General features: G+C 31.7%; 4 protein-coding genes and 1 long non-coding RNA gene across 6 annotated transcripts; 2 read left to right on the forward strand and 3 right to left on the reverse strand.

Moving 5' to 3' along the window:
- Window positions 1-3,883: 3,883 nt before the first annotated feature.
- LOC114182238 lies at window positions 3,884-5,091 on the reverse strand. Of its 2 annotated transcripts, none has more exons than XR_003604047.1 (4): window positions 5,008-5,091; window positions 4,823-4,905; window positions 4,561-4,722; window positions 3,884-4,057 (listed from the first exon to the last, which is right to left on the reverse strand). It is a non-coding gene; the product is annotated as an uncharacterized LOC114182238 (long non-coding RNA). The 2 variants fall into 2 exon arrangements; XR_003604048.1 differs by having other exon boundaries at window positions 4,818-4,905.
- A 4,223-nt stretch (window positions 5,092-9,314) lies between these two features.
- LOC114182226 (UDP-glycosyltransferase 708D1-like) lies at window positions 9,315-11,084 on the forward strand. The gene has a single exon (XM_028069044.1). The coding sequence runs from the start codon at window positions 9,417-9,419 to the stop codon at window positions 10,857-10,859; it is 1,443 nt and encodes a 480-aa protein (XP_027924845.1). The 5' UTR covers window positions 9,315-9,416; the 3' UTR covers window positions 10,860-11,084.
- Window positions 11,085-11,257: 173 nt separating this feature from the next.
- LOC114182232 (miraculin-like) lies at window positions 11,258-12,520 on the reverse strand. Its single transcript, XM_028069050.1, has one exon. It carries the CDS (start codon window positions 12,328-12,330, stop codon window positions 11,725-11,727), a length of 606 nt encoding a protein of 201 aa, XP_027924851.1. The 5' UTR covers window positions 12,331-12,520; the 3' UTR covers window positions 11,258-11,724.
- A 2,519-nt stretch (window positions 12,521-15,039) lies between these two features.
- LOC114182227 (UDP-glycosyltransferase 708D1-like) lies at window positions 15,040-16,793 on the forward strand. Its single transcript, XM_028069045.1, has one exon. The coding sequence runs from the start codon at window positions 15,177-15,179 to the stop codon at window positions 16,614-16,616; it is 1,440 nt and encodes a 479-aa protein (XP_027924846.1). The 5' UTR covers window positions 15,040-15,176; the 3' UTR covers window positions 16,617-16,793.
- Window positions 16,794-16,916: 123 nt separating this feature from the next.
- LOC114182231 (miraculin-like) lies at window positions 16,917-17,837 on the reverse strand. The gene has a single exon (XM_028069049.1). It carries the CDS (start codon window positions 17,708-17,710, stop codon window positions 17,036-17,038), a length of 675 nt encoding a protein of 224 aa, XP_027924850.1. The 5' UTR covers window positions 17,711-17,837; the 3' UTR covers window positions 16,917-17,035.
- Window positions 17,838-19,921: the final 2,084 nt, after the last annotated feature.

Genomic DNA, 19,921 nt, shown 5'->3' on the forward strand with positions numbered 1-19,921 from the left:
TGTAATTAAATTCTCTTCATTTTTTTAATATGAAGTAATTATAATATTTTACATTTCAATTTTAATTTCTATTTTATGGCAAATTTAATTTTACCTTTGAGTTTAATTTAACTTACTTCTGCTTCAGCTGGTTTGACATAGGTTGATTCGAATCAATTTGATCATGGCACAATATGAATTGATTCGACTTTATCCGATTCGAACTGATTCGGCCCAAGTTGACTCGACTCAATGTTCAACTATGGTAGATTGGTTTAATTCGAACTTCAGCCCAGGCCGACTTGGCTTGAACTTTGGCTGACTTAGCTCAGAACCATCTCGTCTAGACCTTTAGCTTGGATTGATTTGGTTCGAACTTCGATCCAGGAAGACTCGACTTGATCTTTGACCCAAGCTAACTTGGCGAGCCATCTCGTCTCAACCTTTGGTCAGGACCAACTCGACTCGACATTTGGTCAAGGAAAATCCAACTTGACCTTTGATCAGAGTCGACTCGACTTAGAGCCATCTCGTCTTGACCTTGGGTCAGGGCCAACTCGGCTCGACCTTCGACCTAGGCTGACTAGGCTCGAATTTTGGCTCAGGCTAGCTCAATTCGTCTTTCGTCAACGTTTGGCCCGAATTGAATCATCTCGATCTTCTACCTGACCCGACTTGGCTTTTTGGACCCATAGACTTTTTTTGTCCTAAGCAATGAAAAATTCCACAATAAAAAATTTCAATTTCTTTATTTTTTATGATTAAATTTTAAAATCTACATTTGAAATACATTTTTTAAATTTTCTAATTTCAATTTTTTTTTTTAATTTTCTCTTCTTCCAAATATGTTACTTTTCTTGAAAAAATTTCAAAAATTCAAACAAAATAAATTAGTCTCTTAAATTACATCATTTACTTAAACTATAAAATTTATTGCACTCCTTTCTCGTAATCTAATTTTAACTTCTACGATAACTTGTTATAAACATGTATGAGGATAATATTTTATTGGCTGATAAAATAATTTCTTTTACATGACGGTGTTCTTCTAAAGTTTCCAGAGACGAGGAAGGTGATACAAGACAATGAAGATCTGGCATGCCCTCTTTTTTCAGTAGCAGAAACAGACAACTCAACACTTGTTTCTGACTTCTAGAAAATCAATCCTAGTTTAGAATGAGTGTTATAGCTGGGTTAAGCTGAGAATGGCCACAAAATCATGTGGGGAAGGTGATTTCTAGAAAACAAAAAATGTTCAATATTTTGGTGTACAATAACAGAGTCTTTGGAGGGTTACACATCAGATAGTATTTCAAACAGGGATGACAATGCGAGTCGGACCGGCCAGTTTAGGCTCGCTCCGCATAAGGCCCGCACAATGCGGGCTGGCCCGCCCCATCCGTACACTTTATGCAGGCTGAAAATCCTGGTTAGCTCCGCATATTCCTTGACCTGCGGGTCCGCAGGCTGGTCCGTTTTTTTTTTATTTTTTTTTTAATTTGTTTTTAAATTTTGTGATAAAACTTTCAATGTTTAAAAATTAAGAAATTTTAAGAAGTTTACAAAATTAAGTAAAGACTTTGGGAAATTAGATGATAAATTGATAATTCAACATTTTCATTATATTTATACTATGACATATATAATGCAATGTATTCTTTAACTTTTAGCACATCAAAAAATACATAATACTTGTCTTTTCCAGTTATACAAGAATTTGAAACGTTAATGCAAGAGTCCATAAAAAAAAGTAATTAATATACACAGATGTAAGTTTTTTTTATTTTATTTTATGCAGGCTTGCGGGCCGGCCTACGCCGGCCTACGCCGGCCTTGGACCAGTCCGTGCGGACTGCCAACTTATGCGGACCGGACCACTACAAGTCTGGCGGGCTTAATATTGGCTCGTCCCGCATTTTTTTCGCAAACTTGCGAGTCGCCCTGATGGACCAAGCCCTAATTGACACCACTAATTTTAAAGGAAAGTTTTTGGCTGAGATGATACTATGCAAACTGTTACGAGGGAGTGAGCGTTCCTATCAATTTGTTATTATTAATTGTTTACGAGGAAGAGAAAAAGATAGAGGGTTTTATAGATTGCTTTATGAGTTAAAGAGTTTGTAAGTATGTGAACTCAGGTTAAGTTTGAACAATAAAAGCAGAGAGGAAAGATACCAATGATAAAATGAAAAATCACATTATATCAACTTTTAAAAAATTAGAATCAAATTAAAATTTAATAAAATTAAAAGATTAATTAGACAATTTTAGACAAAAATAAAGAAAAAAAATAATTAAACCTCAAATGAAATCAAAACTTTTATTAAAGTATGACGTGACAGTTAAATAATATTATATATATAATATTATATTTAAATAATATAAGAAATTAAATAATTAATTATTATTACTATTTTATAATAAATTAATTGAAAATAAATAGTATTCTTTTAATATTGATTCGTTTATATTAAAATAATAGATTATAGAAAATCTAACTAAAATAATAATAATAATAATAATAATAATAATAATAATGGATTATACTAATGTTAATATTATTAATAGCAATGATATTAATAATAACAACAGTAACAATACTTATACTATAAAAAATAATAAATTCGGATTTATTTGTTTTAAATTATAAAATTCATACTAATTGATTAATTGATTAGTGATATGTAGTAAAATAATATTGTTATATGATCAAAATTTATAATTAATTTTTTTGAGTTATATAATATATTAAAATAAGATGTGTATGTACATGTCATTATTAAAGTAAGATATAGATATATTGTATAATATGGTCTAGTATAAGTAAATATAACATAAAGTTGATGTTAAAGATTTTTAAATAAAAACACATGTATATATAGACAATTTAGAAGTAATAAAAATATTAAAAAGGGGTTGACATACTGAATCAGAGAAAACAAAATTAAACTTAAAATATTCTAAACAAAAGCGACATGGAAGTATGAATAATGAAGTTAAAGTAAAATACAAACCCATTGTGAGGTGTAATTCCTATTAAAATAAGTTAGAGTAAAATAAAATTGAGATTGAAATTTTTTGAACATAAATACATATAGATATTGTTATCAATGAAGACATTAAATTTATAATAACTAATTATTGATGCATACATAAAGATTTATAATAATAAAATGATACATAATTAAATATTTATCATTATCAACGAATATAGATGATAACTTGTCTTTTCAAGTCTTTTCATTTTGTAATTTTGATGTTTGCTTTTGTTATTGTAATAATAATTTGTCTTTTCAAGTCTTTTCTTTTTCAATTTTCACGTTTACTTCTGTTATTGTAATGATAACTTATTTTTTCATTTCTCAACTTTTCAAGTCTTTTCATTTTTCAAATATTTGTTTTTGTTATTGTAATAGAAGAATCTATCAAAAGGAAGAAAATAATAGTATTGGGTTGCCCAACAAATCTCATACACCATCTATACAGTAAAGTAAGAAATTTACATCCAAAACCACATTTATCGGAATAATATTTTTAAGCCTTCACAAATAAGCATATTGAGCATTATAGGTCTATTATAATGCCTACTTGAACCTTCATTCCAATTGGCTATATGAATTTTTTGGGTTTCAAGCAGCAACAATTTCTAGTATTCTGGTCAACTCAACCACATTAAGATGAAACTCTTATATTTCTTAGTTTCCTTTATCTATTTTAAAATTAAGATTAAAAACATGGTGAATAGAAAGGGTCTGACTTTGAAAAACTTGCCAACAAATAGCAAATGAACCTAAGAAGAACACATAGGTGACACATTTCCAAGCACTTGTCAAACAAATATTAGTTCAAGGTTCATGTATTTCCATACATCAATTTTTAATTTAAAAAAAATATCATATAGTTTGTCCTATACAAACATTACAAACCCACAAAACTATGAAAATAAAATCACATGTAAGCAAAAATAAAGTCAAAAAATTTGACATTTTACATCAACTTCAACAATCCAAAAGCCTTACTTTGGTTGGTAATATAGAAATACGTTACCTTAGGTTTTCACGGTAAAATCTTTTTCTTTCTACATAACCCAAAAATAATGAAAGTGTAAAGGGAGTCAGAAAACCTATATAAAATAGAACAAACATGAAATGAAATAAAAATCATACATGGCTAATGATTTTTGAAAAAAACTTGTTGGCTTATAGAATAAAACAATGGAGAAAAGTGTTTTTTAGGGTTGTGGATGAAGAAAAGCATTTTTTTAGGATTGGTAATGAAGAAAAGTATTTTTTTAGGGTTGGGAATGGAAAAGAGTGGAAGAGTGTTTGAGGGCTTCTTTAGTGGCGACACGAGGATAAATTGCAAAAGGATAGATTTTTTGAATGGAAATGTAATGGGTGAGTTAGATACGATAGGAGGTATGAGTGTAGAGGCCGAAAACGCAAAAGCATTGTCAATCCATCATTCGTGGTTACAAAAAAGGAGTGCGAAGAGTGAAAATACGTAAATGAAAAAAAAATAAAGGGGACGAACTTCAATCAAAACCTAAACATATTCCAAAAAAAAAAGAGAAGAAAATACCTATCATTGAACCCAACACCACCTTTGCTCTCATTTTCATCCTCCATGCAATGGAGATTTGGAGAGAAAGAAACCCAACAGAGAAATTTGAAGATACGAAAGAGAAGAAAGAGTGGAAACCATCCATTCATCATTTTTTGGTGTCCATCCGATATAGTAGCCCTGAAATACAAAAAAAAGAAAAAACTTTTGATGAAGAAGAAGGAGAACTACAAAAGAAGAAGAGAAGGAAGATTGCAAAAGAAGAAGAAGAATACCTAACCTTCGAACCATTCCTACTTTTGATGAAGAAGAAAGATTACTGTATGACAAATCAATCCATTTGTCCATCAAGAAAGGTTGAAGCTTTAAAACAGGTTGAAGAAAAAATAAACTTAACCAAAGAATATCAAAGCAACTACAAATGTAACCTTTCAACCAAACTATGAAAAAAAGGAATAAACTTACTTTCAAGCAAAAAAGAAGAAGATGAAAATGAATATGAACAAGGAGGTGAAAATATTTCAAGGTCGAAAGAAAAAGATGAATGTGAAGAAGGATGTGGAAAAAAAGTATGAAATGAATATGAACTATAAGGAGGTGTACACGTGTCGGTATAAGAAGTGATGTGTACAATTTTGAAAAATGACTAAATAGCCACAGTAATGGACTGTGTCAGGACATTAAATTGGAATAATTAAGTATTTTCGTTATGCTTAAATTTTCTTGGTTATATAGTACATATAGTAGATTATTCATTAATTATTCACGTGTAATTATATAATTGTGTATTCTATATTCATGTTTTTATTTCTCAAATGTTATTTTATAGCAGCTCAAATAAAATATTTATTACTTAAATATTTTTAATCCTTATAAAATTAAGGCTTAAATAGTCATTTGGTCCTAGTTTTGGTCGACTTTTTTCACTTTGGTCCTACTTTTAAAATTGTTTTCAGTTTGGTCCTACTTTTTGTTATATTTTTTCAATCAAGTCCTTTTTGCTAACATCGTTAAAATAGTTAACGGATGTGAATAGTAACCGCCACGTGTCATTTTGTGATTTTTTTTTTAATTTTTATTTTTAATTTTTTTCAATCTTTTTTAATTTTTTTTAATTTTTTTAATTTAAAAAAAATGTACATATGTCAAGCCCATATCATGCCACGTGTCATTTTTGTGATTTTTTTTTAAAATTTTTTTTTATTTTTTTTTAAAATTGAATTTTTTTAATTTTAAAAAAATCCACGTGTTAAGCTAATATCATACCACATGTCAGAGTCAGTTTTTTATATTCAATTTGGTCCCAATATTCGTTAATTATTTTCAATTTGGTCCTAATTTTTTTTTAAATTTAACATTTTTATTCCTCTCCAAATTGAGACAAAATTTAATTTGTATATATTAAAATGCATATTTTTGTTAAATATTTTTAATTTAGAATTAGCATTAGTTTAAAATTAAAACGAAAAAAAGCAATAACACCATTAATTTAAAATTTTAAGAGGTTAAAAATATTTAATTTTAAACCAACTCTAATTTTAAATTAAAAATATTTAATAAAAATATGTAGTTTAATAAGAATATTCATATAACTGCAATTAAGCCACATTTATATACAAATTATATTTTGTTTTTGGAGAGGAACAAAAATACTAAACTAAAAAAAAACTAGGACCAAATTGAAAATAAATAACGAATATTAGGACCAAATTGAATATAAAAATATGATTCTGACATGTGGCATGATATTAGCTTGACATGTGGATTTTTTTTAATTAAAAAATTAAATTAAAAAAAATAAAAAATAAAAAATTAATAATGACACGTGGCATAATATGAGCTTGACAAGTGTACATTTTAAAAAAAATTTAAAAAATTTTAAAAAATTTTAAAAAAAATTAAAAGAAATAAAAAATATCACAAAATGACACGTGGCAATTACTGTTCACATCCTTTAACGATTTAGACGGAGTTAACGAAAAGGAGTTGATTGAAAAAATATAACGAAAAATAAGACCAAATTGAAAACAATTTCAAAAGTAAAACCAAAGTGAAAAAAGTCGACCAAAACTATGACCAAATAACTATTTAAGCCTAAAATTGAATACCTTTGGTAAATTTGGACGGATTAGCCATCACAATCTAATTACTATTATAATTAATCTTATGTTAGTGTTTTGACATTAAAATATATGAACAAATTTCTGTTGAACTAATGTTTTAACTAAAATCATATCGCATCTCTGGTACACCGAATTTACACTTGTTTTCTTTATTTTCGGCACATTTTATAAGTTTTATTATTTATTATACTTTTATAAGTAGTAATGATTTACAATTAGTTCACACTTGTTTAATTTAAATTGGATCATGACAAAATAATAGTCTTCTATCGAAAATGGACATGTTTCTTTTTGTTATAATCTAAAAGGTTTGGTTAGATTCTCGATCCTTAACTACCGACCTTAGCTACCAGAGTTTTATAAATATCAGCCATTTTCTCTAGGAGAAGCCGAACCAATTATTTGGTCCAGATTTTTTTATTTTTTCAATAGAAGAAACTTCAGCAATTTGTAACCAATATTATTTAAAGTTTGTTGACTTACTGTGCATTATGGAAAGATTTTTAACATAAATTTAAAGTTTCTTGGCTGAATGTGCAAGAGTCATGGAAAGACTTTTAACATAAAAAATAAAATTAGAGACAGTGAGATGTAGACATATAAACTTTCTATACAATTTATTATGTTATTTTATTGTTTACGTAAACTATGTTTTCTTTTTATCTATAATTAAATTATAAAAAAAATGAAAATATTAAATATATTTTTAGTTAACAAACTATTATGGAGAGTTACCGTTTCATTATTACATGTTTTTAGATTAATTTTGTCTTTTTTATCTAATCTAATATAAGATTTTTTAACTCACACTTTTAAATTATTTTTAACGATATCCGAGATATTTTCTCAACTTAAAAATTTAAAGGTGGTAGACATTGAAATGCAAGCTCTTTGATCTTAATGGATAATGAATTTTGAAGAATGAAAGATGTGAATAAATTTTTGCACTTGATGTGGGGACATAAGGGAGTTTGTAGACACACATGATGTTCTGTATTATGCTCCAATTAAAAGTTTGGTAATGTTTTGATAGTTTTGTCAGCTACTCTATTATTAAGTTCTCTTGACTATTAATTTATAATCGATGTGGATGTCCTCTTTTATGTAATATAAAAGAAATGTTTGAATAGTTTCTCCACAACTTTATTACAATTGTGGAGTATTAATGAAAGGTGAATGGAAGAGTACATTTAGTTTATAGTGTGTGTTTCGGATGTAGAGGTCTAAACAATTTTGTCCCATCTTTTCACTTTAGTTCTTCGTTCGATTCTTCCATTGTTCGTTCGATTTTACACTCGATCGATGGATCTGTTAAATAAATTTTGATTTTTAAATTAGCAATGATTTGATCGACAATAATAATTAATATTGTAAAAATTATAAGAGAAAAATCTTAATAATCATACTTTTAACTTCTATTTATAGTTTTCTATATGAATTTGTAATTATAATTCACCTAATCATGACCTAATTACTTAATTACTTTCTAATCTTGATTCTCTATTTATGATAATTACGAAACTTGTGCAACATCATTATGCAAGTGTGGTCGTTGTTAGACATGCCTTCATAATCATATTTATATAATTTTTAAAATATAATTATATTTTCATAAATTTAAATTAATATAATAAATATGTTGTAATTTTTAAAATGACCGTCTGTTCCACGCATAGAGATTATAGTATTATTTAAAGTTTGTTGACAGATTCGCATATGTCATGGAAAGATTTTCAACATAAATTTAAAGTTTGTTGACAGACTTTGCACGTGTCATGGAAATATTTTCAACATAAATAGATAGAGACATTGAGATGTAGACATGTCAACTTGGTATACAGTTTCATGAAAAGTCCTTGAAAGGTGACAAATAAACTCAATAATCTATCATTTTTTTTATCATGGAACTACTTTTTACGTATTCACTAGAACGATATTTTCTATATATAGCATCGGTCCAATCTAAGGAATTTAGAACCAATTTCAAAATTCTGAAACATTAAATTAATGACTTATATATATATATATATATATATATATATATATTATTGTTTAATTTTATCATTTAATTAAATGCAAAACTTAAATCTATTCTTATATTATTTTCAACTCTTTTATATAATATATTTCTCTGAAAACCGACTATCAACTTTGATAATAATAATAATTTTTTTAATTAAGAAAATTTATTAAAAATAGATTGTATATATGTATATATACATATGTGACTTAAGCCCGTTACATATAATTAATTGAAATCACGTCGAAAATCCTGAAACTTTATAGGTATTCTTTTAGAATCAAATTATAGAAAATTTAAAATACACTATTAAAAATAATAAACAAATTATTTATACAACAATTACATTATTTTTCTTTACATTTTTTTTCTCCATTACAAATTACTTTCTTTCTTTCTCTTTTTCTTCCTTTCTTGTTTTTCATTTTTTTTGGGACAAATTTTAAATTAAAAATGATTTTTTAATAAATATTTTGTTGAAAATAAAATAATTGTTTTACTTTTTTTATGAAAATTAAAAAAAAAGTATTTCTTTTAAAAAACAATAAAATAATTGTTTGTCAAGTTTATCAAGTTTATCGATCATAACTTTTTGAAACTATCATTTCTCATCTTAAATAAGTCTATGCATTAGATTTTCAACTGTACCAAACAAAATTTATCTTTTTCTCTTCATCTCACAACACAAAAGCAATCACAGACTCTCTTGTGAGATTCAAAACACCAGAAAAATGTCTGTTCCTGAACCTGCAGTTCATGTGGCTTTTCTCACAAGTGCTGGTATGGGTCACCTCAAGCCATGTCTGAGACTATTGTCAGTGTTCCTCCGCCATGGTTGCAAGGTAACTCTCATCATTCCCAAACCCACCGTCACACTCGCCGAATCAAACCTCATCTCTCGCCTTTGTTCTTCTTTCCCTCACCAGGTAACTCAAATTGACTTCAACCTCACCCCTTTGGATCCGACCACGGTTAACGCCACCAATGACCCTTTTTTTCTTCAGTATGAAACCATTCGTCGTTCTGTTCACCTTCTATCTCCAATCCTATCTTCTCTTTCCACTTCTCTCTCAGCTTTCGTCGTCGATGCTTTCTTAGTTTCTCCTATACTCCCGATCATTGAGAAAATGACTTGTCCTAGTTACATTCAATTCACCTCCTCTGCTAGAATGTTATCTTTCCTTGCATACGTTTCTGTTCTTGCTGATTCCGATTCAGCTGCACAACCGCACCCTACCAAGTTCGTTGGTGATGCTATTCAAATCCCGGGTATCAAATTACCAATACCAAGATCCTCTGTCCCTCCCCCTTTTCTTCTCGAAGGTACCAACTCCTTTCAGAGAATGATCATGCAGGACAGTCCCAACCTCAAGAAGCACGATGGGGTTTTCATGAACTCGTTTGAGGAACTGGAAGGAGAGGCACTAGCAGCGTTGAATGAAGGAAAAGTGGTTAAAGGGTTGCCCCCGGTATATGGAATTGGTCCCTTAATGGCGTGTGAGTTTGAGAATGTAGATGAAAGTCAAAAGGGTTGCATGAGTTGGATACTGGAGAGGCTTAATGAACGTGCTGAAGGGTCGGTGGTTTATGTCAGCTTGGGGAACAGAACTGAGACAAGGAGGGATCAGATAAAGGACATGGCTTTGGGGTTAATAGCATGTGGGTATAGTTTTGTGTGGGTGGTGAAGTTGAAGAGGGTTGACAGAGAAGAGGATGAGGGTTTGGAGGATGTGTTAGGGAGTGAGTTGATGAGTAAGTTGAGGGAGAAGGGTGTGGTTGTGAAGGAGTTTGTGGATCAGATAAAGATTCTGGAGCACCCTGCAGTGGGAGGGTTTGTGACTCATGGAGGTTGGAATTCAGTAACTGAGGCTATAGGGGAAGGAGTGAAAATTCTGATATGGCCTCAGGGTGCGGATCAGAAGTTTAATGCAGAGTTGCTTAGGAATAGTGGGGTTGGGATTTGGGCTGAGGAATGGGGGTGGGGGACACAAAAGGTGGTGGAAGGGAAGGAGATTGCTAAGAGAATAAAAGAGATGATGAGCAATGAGTGTTTGAGGGTCAAAGCTAGAGAAATGAAAGATGCAGCAAGGAAGGCTTGTGGTGTTGGTGGGAGTTGTGAGGTTATTATTAAGAGACTAATTGAGGAGTGGAAGAGGAATGCTCAACTTAACTGATCATTCACACTCTCTAGTATTTTGCCTATTCACAATATTAAGTTTAAGTTTGCATTTGAAGTTCTTTCAGAAAATAATACAAAAGCAATCCCAATTGCATATAGTATGCAAACAGCTACTCAAGCAGTAATTTGTGGTTAAATTTTCCAATTTGGTTGACTGTATGTGTTTAATGCTTTGTATTTCTTTGTTACAATAATATTGCAGTTGGGTTTGGAAAATTATCAAAATCCGATATTCACATTGTTACAATGTTTGCATCAGACAGCTGCAATGGGAAGAGAGAGAAAGAACGTAAAACAGAACTTTGCATTAAACGGTGTATTATATCTTTCTTAAAAAGGTGCAGCGTAAAGAGATATATATAGACCTAAACGAAAGCTAAGACCCAAAACCGAATAACAGAAAGGAAAGGAACTTTAACAGGTCTGGTGAAGAGAAAGTGTAGTTTTGGAAGTGATGAAAGTGAGTTTGCAACCACAATTTTCGAAACAATATTGCTGTTCGGAGAAATGGGTTGAGATGACCCATGCCAGCTTTTGGAAGGAATGCCACCTGAACAACAGGTTCAGAAACAGACATTCTTTTGTGTGCGTAACTCATATTTGGACAAACCATAGTCGTAGTGTTAATTGTTCAAAGGAAAATACTTCTAGGAATGAAATTTTTCTCAGCTTAGGAGTTTACGTTCTTAGCGAATATTTTCTTATAAGTTAACGACAAACAGAAACTAGAAATTAGAAAGAGTGGAAATACATTTGTTTATTTATTATGCAGCACAGGGAACTCAACTTGAGAATAATCTTGTATGAAAACTGCAAGTAGTGCCTTACACTTTACTCATCAAGATTTGTATATTCAACATTTAGTATTGAACCTTCTGGAACTGCACTTTGTATGGCTCAGAAGTTAGAGCCAAACGCTTGCCATATTGGTCCTGATATATTCCAATATCACTGCATGGATAATTGCAATAATTGCACACACTTGGACAATAAACCATCTTGTAAGCATCCTCGTACTTCTCAATCTTGAACCAATTGGTGATGGTTTGAGAGCCAGGGTTGCCCAAAGAACCACCAGTTGTGAGAAACCACTGTGATGTTGAATAATCATAATCCTTGAGCTTCCACACTGTGGACTGAGAACAACTTGTGTAGGTGGAGAAAAAGATGTTGAGATCAGTGGAAACGCGAATCACACCTTTCTTATCATTAACAGGAAGAAAGCTCAATTGCTGTCCTTGGTAACCATCAACAGCTACAACATCAAGAGGACAATCTTGACCTGTGGTTGAAAGAGCAAGGCCACCTACATCCGAGGATGCTGGAACTATGTAGTAATTCTCACCAGCTCTCACCTTCTTCCCTGATGTGTCAACAATTTGCTCTGGCGCAGGACCAGCTTCCCCAAGTAGTGCCTTTGTGCTCAAGGCAACCACTAGGACCAATGTTACCAATGTCATCTTCATTTGTATGTGTTTAGTAGTTTTTTTTTCTTGTAACTCTTGTGAGATGGATATGGAAGAAGAGATTTACATTTATATATATAAGCAGGGGATGGATCAAAATCTATGTACCCATGTGCACCAAAGTCATGGATTTCTTCTCATACAATTGGCCTATAAAGATTCAATTTTGTCAAAAAATTGTGTTGATCAGAATGCTGTAATTGACTAGATTTATAAGTTTTCGGTGAAGTTATAATTTGGTTCATACTCAATCTTTCAAAGCCTAACTTCTTGTACCATGTTTAAGACAAGAGTGAAAGTGCTTCGTCTGTTTAGTATGTAAGGCAAAAAGAAGCACATAGATTAATGCATTTCCATTTTTTAAGCTCTGTATTGTGAGATTAATGAATATCCTGTTTTTCTCGTTTATCTTTTTAGCTTCATTGTTCTTTTCTTCAAATTTAGGCAGGTGGGGGCAGAAAAAGAGGCTGCACAGTCAATAATCAAATATTTTGTCACCCTAACCCAGAACTCCAACTTTTTGAAGAAAACCCATAATTCAACAAATTCTACGTGCTGCAACTTTTATGAGTAAAAATCACCAAGCCTAAAGTTTTCGCACTCGTTTCTCACAATCTTGTTTTGACCTTCACAACAACTAGTTATAAATTGTATATAATGATAATATTTTCTTGACTGATAAAATAATTTCTTTTACATGAGAGTGTTTTTCGAAACTTCACTTTGATTGAATTACTAGATTTTTCCATTTGTTAAGTTGCAATGCATTAGTTACAGTCCTAGTTTTTCACAAACCACATAGCCTCTACATCAATGAAACATCCAAGTATATGACAATTACTTAGAGATTTACTAGGCATACTGCAATGAAGACATTATTCGTTTTAAGAGCATTGTGTCTCCTTTGTTTGGATGTTCTTTAAGACCTAAAGAGGAGGAAGGTGAAACAAAATAATGAAAATCTGACATGCCCTTTTTATCAATACATTTTAAAAACTTAATAAAAAATAGTATAAAAAAATCACTAAAAAATATGAACTCGAAAGATCCTGACAATAAAATGAATTGTGTATTCTATAATTCTATATTCATGTTTCTTTTTATTTCTTAAATGTTATTTTATAGCAGCCCAGATAAAATATGTATCACTCAATAGTAACATAAATATTCTAATAAATTCGTCTATTTACGAGTGACGAGAGATCAAGGTTAAACTAATAAGAAACTAGAACATACGACCGTGGTTTAGGATAAAAAAAACTATTAAAAGTGATTAATCATCCTTTTATAAAAGTTAATAACTAATAGATTTAGTAAATATTTTATACCAGTGTCATAATAACTTTGTGAGATCCTAAACTTTGCAAGAAAAAAAAAAAGTTGGAATGATAACGCAGAACGGGCCATATGGGTCAATTTGCAAGTTCACATGAAAAAGTGGATGGAGACTGACCCGCTTTTGGGTCCATTTTGCATGATTCAAACACCACAAGAGTCAACAACGAGACTGACCCGCGTTTAATATGCCTAGGTAGTTCGTGTTGATTTAAATTCCTAAAATTTAGTAGCATTCACACAACATCAACATCACAATATGTCACGTGAGTTTCTTTTAAAAAATTTGCTTATTCACACTATATATATATATATATATATATATATATATATATATATATATTTCAATTAATTTGATCTAGATAATAATCAAGATTTATATAAATTTAAAATTTTTAGCTTATTATATAATTTTGTTTATTAAAATGTTTTTTATTACATTACTTTTGTTATTCCTATATTATGAAAAACAACTCTACAAAACTAATAATCCTTAACCCTTTTCGATAATATTGATGAAAAATAACACCACACAACTAATAATCCTCTTTAAAAATATTGATTTCACCTATGATAATAAAAAATAATAAAATTATAACTGTTAAAATAAATATTAATAACTTTTATAAGTTTATTATAAAAAGTTTTTACTTATTTTACAGATAATATTTTATTATAAATAATTATTTTAGTTTAAAAAGCGAAGAAAAGATAGAATTTAAAAATGGTTAAATTTAGAAAACATTTACGTAAAATAGTAAAATTAATGGTTATTTAATTAAAAGTAAATTTGGAAAAAAATATATACACCAAAATACAGATCTTTATATAATAATATATATTAAAATTTTAAATTAAAAAATAATGTAAATACAATTAAAATATTATTATTTTAAATTATAATACAAATGTATTTTGACGGTTGTGGTTTCAACATATCACCACTTCTGCATTATTCATTATTTAAGATTTGTTGACAGACTGTGCAAGTGTACTGGGAAGACCTTCGAGATACACAGAGACAGTGACACGACTTCATGAAAAATCCGCCTGAAAAGTTACAAATAATCTCAATAATCTATTATGTTTTTTTTTATTGTGGACATATTTATGTTTTTTTTCTATTGTTAAAATATAAAAAATAAAAATGCACTATTAAAAATAACAAATAAAATTACTAATAAAACAATTATCTTATTTTTCTTTACTTCTCTTTCTCCCTTCCAAATTACTTACTTTTCTTTGTCTTCATTTTCCTTTCTTTGTCTTTCACTATTACTTTTACACGAGATAGTCTACAATGATTTGTTGATAACGTATAAAAGACATATATCTTCCATGATCTGTGTTACATTTTTATAAAGTAGGTAAGAACATGAAGTAGTGAAGTAGGTAAGAACATGCATTGGATTTTCAAGTGTACCAAAAAGAAAAACCAAACTTTTTTCTCTTCCTTGATCTCAGAGGACAACAGCAACCTCTGACTCTTGTGAGATCCAACACACCAAAAAATGTCTGTTCCTGAACCTGTTGTTCACGTGGCTTTCCTCCCAAGTGCTGGCATGGGTCACCTCAACCCATGTCTCAGATTAGCGTCAGTGTTCCTCCGTTATGGCTGCAAAGTCACTCTCATCATTCCCAGACCAACTGTCTCTCTCGCTGAGTCAAACCTCATCTCTAGCTTTTCTTCTTCTTTCCCTCATCAGGTAACTCAAATTGACTTCAAACTCACCCCTTTGGATCCAAACACGGTTAACACCAATGACCCTTTTTTCCTTCAGTATGAAACCATTCGTCGTTCGGTTCACCTTCTATCTCCAATCCTATCTTCTCTTTCCACTTCTCTCTCAGCTTTCATCTTCGATATTTTCTTAGTTTCCCCTATCCTCTCAATTGCTGACAAAATCTTTTGTCCCAGTTACATTAACTTCACCTCCTCAGCTAGAATGTTATCTTTCATTGCGTACGTATCTGTTCTTGCCGATTCCGATCAAGCTGCACAACGGCACCCTTCTAAGTTCGTTGGTGATGCCATTCAAATCCCGGGCTTCACATTACCAATACCAAGATCCTCGGTCCCTCCCCCTTTTCTTCTTGAAGGTAGCAACCCCTTTCAGAGAATGATCATGGAGGACAGTCCCAATCTCACGAAGCTCGATGGGGTTTTCATGAACTCGTTTGAGGAACTGGAAGGAGAGGCACTAGCAGCGTTGAATGAAGGAAAAGTGGTTAGAGGGTTGCCCCCTGTGTATGGAATCGGTCCCTTAAGGGCGGGTGAGTTTGAGAATGTAGATGAAGGTCAAAAGGGTTGCATGAGTTGGATACTGGAGTGGCTTAATGAACGTGCTGAAGGGTCGGTGGTGTATGTTAGCTTGGGGAACAGAACTAAGACAAGGAGGGAGCAGATAAAGGACATGGCTTTGGGGTTAATAGAATGTGGGTATAGTTTTTTGTGGGTGGTGAAGTTGAAGAGGGTTGACAGAGAAGAGGAGGAGGATTTGGAGGATGTGTTGGGGAGGGAGTTGATGAGTAAGTTGAGGGAGAAGGGTGTGGTTGTGAAGGAGTTTGTGGATCAGATAAAGATTCTGGAGCACCCTGCAGTGGGAGGGTTTGTGACTCATGGAGGTTGGAATTCGATAACTGAGGCTATAGGGGAAGGAGTGAACATTCTGACATGGCCTCAGGGTGGGGATCAGAAGATTAATGCAGAGCTGCTTAGGATGAGAGGGGTTGGGATTTGGGCTGAGGAATGGGACTGGGGGACACAAAAAGTGGTGGAGGGAAAGGAGATTGCTAAGAAAATCAAAGAGATGATGAGCAATGAGTCTTTGAGGGTCAAAGCTGGAGAAATGAAGGATGCAGCAAGGAAGGCTTGTGGTGTTGGTGGGAGTTGTGAGGTTACTATTAAGAGACTAATTGAGGAGTGGAAGAGGAATGCTCAAATTAACTGAGTATTGGCACTCAGTACTATTTTGCCTATTCACAATAATAAGTTTTAGTGTGTATTTGAATTTCTGTCAGAAAATAATACAATCGCAATCTCAACTGCATGATATAATTCAATCTCAATGTCTGTCAGAAAATAACACAAACCATAATAATGGTAGTGGCAATTGTTCAAAGGAAAATACTTCTACGAGTGCAATTTTTCTTAGCTTAAATATATTTGTAGGAGTTTACGTTCATAGCGAAGATTTTCTTACAAGTAAATAACCACAAACAGAAACTAGAAACTTTATCAAGACTGGAAATAGAAGACACCTTGTTTATTCATAATGTATAGTTCAGTACATGGAACTCAACTTGAGAATAATATTGTTTGAAAAGTGCAAGTGGTGCATTACACTTCTTAAGATTTGGATTTCAATGTTTATTGAGCCTTCTGGAACTGCACTTTGTATGGTTCAGAAGTTAGAGCCAAACGCTTGCCATATTGGTCCTGATATATCCCAAGATCACTGCATGGATAATTGCAATAATTGCACACACTTGGACAATAAACCATCTTGTAAGCATCCTCGTACTTCTCAATCTTGAACCAACTTTCGATGGTTTGAGGGCCAGGATTGCCCAAAGCGCCACCAGTTGTGACAAACCAATGTGATGATGAATAATCATAGTCCTTAAGCTTCCACACAGTGGAATCTGGACAAGCTGTGTAGGTGGCGAATAAAATGTTGAGATCAGTGGAAACGCGAATAACACCTTTCTTCTCATTAACAGGTAGAAACATAAATTGCAGGCCTTGGTAACCATCAACAACTACAAGATCAAGAGGGCAATCTTGACCTGTGGTTGAGAGATTAAGGCCACCTACGTCAGAGGATGCTGGAACAATGTAGTAATAGTCACCAGCTCGCACCTTCTTCCCTGATTTGTCCACAACTTGGTCTGGTGCAGGACCTGCTTCCCCTAGTAGTGCCTTTGTGCTCAAGGCAACCACTAGGACCAATGCTACCAATGTCATCTTCATTTTTCTGTGTTTAATTTCTATTGTTCTTGGAACTCTTGTGAGATGGATATGGAAGAAGGGGGTGATGTACATTTATATAAGCAGGGGATGGAATCTATATGTACCCATGTGCACCAAAGTCATGGTTTTCTTCTCATACAATTGGCCTATAAAGATTCAATTTTCTTAAAAAGTTGTGTAGTTCACAATGCTGTGGTTGGCTAGATTTCTAAGTTTCATGAACTTACAGTTTTGTTTATGCTCAATATTTCAGAGCCTAATTTCTTGTACCATGTTTAAGACTAGAGTGAAAGTGCTTCGTCTGTTTAGGATGCAAAGAAAAAAGTAGCACATAGATTAGAGCATTTCCATTTTTTTAATGTCTGTACTGTGAGATTAATGAATATCTTATTTTTCTCTTTCTCTCTCTCTTCTCTTTTCTTTAGGTTCATTGTTCTTTTCTCTAAATTTAAGCAGGTGGGGAGAGAAAAAGAGGTTCACATAAATAATAAAATATTAGGTATACTACTATTTTTGCACAAACTATATACACTGTCTTTTTACATCAATCAAACTACAAATATAATGAGTTTTACATTGTTAATCAATTATGAAAGACATTATACGAGTTGTAAATTAATTATTAAAAATTAGCACAAGTTTTTATTCCAGAACCATTTATGAGTTTTTAAGCTTTTAAATATAGTTTTTCCAACAAAATCAATTTCGTGCGAGAAATGTTCTTTACGGATAAGTATGTCTTGAATTGAGCCTTGTGGTTGGACAAATTGTTCCTGAAGAAAAATGATCAGAATGTCATAAAATAAGATTTAGTGTTATTGGAAATAAATTATCATCATATGAATTTTATTAATGATATTGGAGATGGATCATGTAGTTTTTAATTGCAAAACAAACTGCCTACTTAATCAACTTCTCTGTTTTGGAACTTTACCATTAAAGTTGTAAAAATAATTAGTGACCATAAATAATTCTTAAATAATTGAAGAGCACAATGGAAATTGAACTAAATCACAAAAGCACTTCAGGAAGAGATTAATACACAATTTATTCATACAAAATTAAAACAATATAAACGCATAAGTTTTATTCATGCTTTTGTAGATTAAATATCATGTGTTTATTACTTGCATATCAATCAAAACCAACACTAAATAATGGACGATCAACAGTGTAAAATTGAAAATCCATTGTTTTTTTTTCTTTGCATTTGATAAGGCTTCCCTGAACTCCCCAACATTCTTTCACAAAGTTTGCAAAAGTTGCACATTTTGGGTAGAACACGAGCTTGTAATTATCGTCATATTCATCGAACCACTGTCATGTTGAATCATCAAAAGCATCAAGTTTCCACACAGTGGACTCACTACAACTTGTAATACAATGCTACCTGATATGCATATCAAAAACAACTTCCTTTGTAAAGTTTTTCTCCATAACAAGAGAAAGAGAAAAAAAGATAAAGCAGAGAAAAAACGGTGAAAAGAACTGAAGGGCTCATTTCATTCCATTACAGAGAAGGGATTTATACAAGGTAAAGCAGAAACTAATATCTACCAGAAAAAAACTAAAAATGCAAACAGAACCATCCTTAAGCGGTGAAAAGTAAGACTTAGCAATGAAAACCAGAAAAAAAGAAAGAGCAGCAGCTGTGCTGCAAGCGGTACTGCAGAAAAAGAAGCAGTTGTGCTGCAAGCGGTGTTGCAGAGGAAGAATTTATCAACTTGTCTCAAGTGAGGTTTTGATGTTCAAGTCAGTAGAAAAATAGATCAACTTCACGGTTTAGTAACTTGTATAGATGCTCCGACACGCCTCATAAATGCCGTGTCTCGTGTCCGACACGTATCGGACATCGACACTCGTAGAATACTTGTAGGACACACTATGTCTAATCTGAAAGATATTTTTTTATCTTTGACATGGTTTTGATGATTAAAATAAGGAACAAATCTTATTCTATCACTACTTTTCGCATATTGGATATTAGATAGATAGATTGAATTCATTTTTGTGTTGGTTGACAATGTGTTAGTTGACCATTTCAAACTTAACATGTATATACACGACGTGTCCTATGTTTTTTCAATTTAGCCGTATCTCCGTGTCTGTATCCGTGTTGTATCCGTACTCGTGTCCGTAACTGGGCAACATAACTCTGAATTACAGGGATGCTGGGACTTTAGAGTAGCCTGAAAGATTCAATTTATGGTCCAATGTTTCTCTATCTATAGACTTGTATAATTTATGCATAAAGGATAAGGTCAACGATTTTGGCTAATTCAA

This window comes from Vigna unguiculata, chromosome 4 (assembly GCF_004118075.2).
Source record: "Vigna unguiculata cultivar IT97K-499-35 chromosome 4, ASM411807v1, whole genome shotgun sequence".
In the NCBI taxonomy this organism is placed as follows: Eukaryota; Viridiplantae; Streptophyta; class Magnoliopsida; order Fabales; family Fabaceae; genus Vigna; species Vigna unguiculata.

Coding starts and splice junctions, on each gene's coding strand:
- LOC114182232 (XM_028069050.1), bottom strand. CDS start 12,330: ATGAAGATGACATTGGTAACATTGGTCCTAGTGGTTGCCTTGAGCACA.
- LOC114182231 (XM_028069049.1), bottom strand. CDS start 17,710: ATGTACATCACCCCCTTCTTCCATATCCATCTCACAAGAGTTCCAAGA.
- LOC114182227 (XM_028069045.1), top strand. CDS start 15,177: ATGTCTGTTCCTGAACCTGTTGTTCACGTGGCTTTCCTCCCAAGTGCT.
- LOC114182226 (XM_028069044.1), top strand. CDS start 9,417: ATGTCTGTTCCTGAACCTGCAGTTCATGTGGCTTTTCTCACAAGTGCT.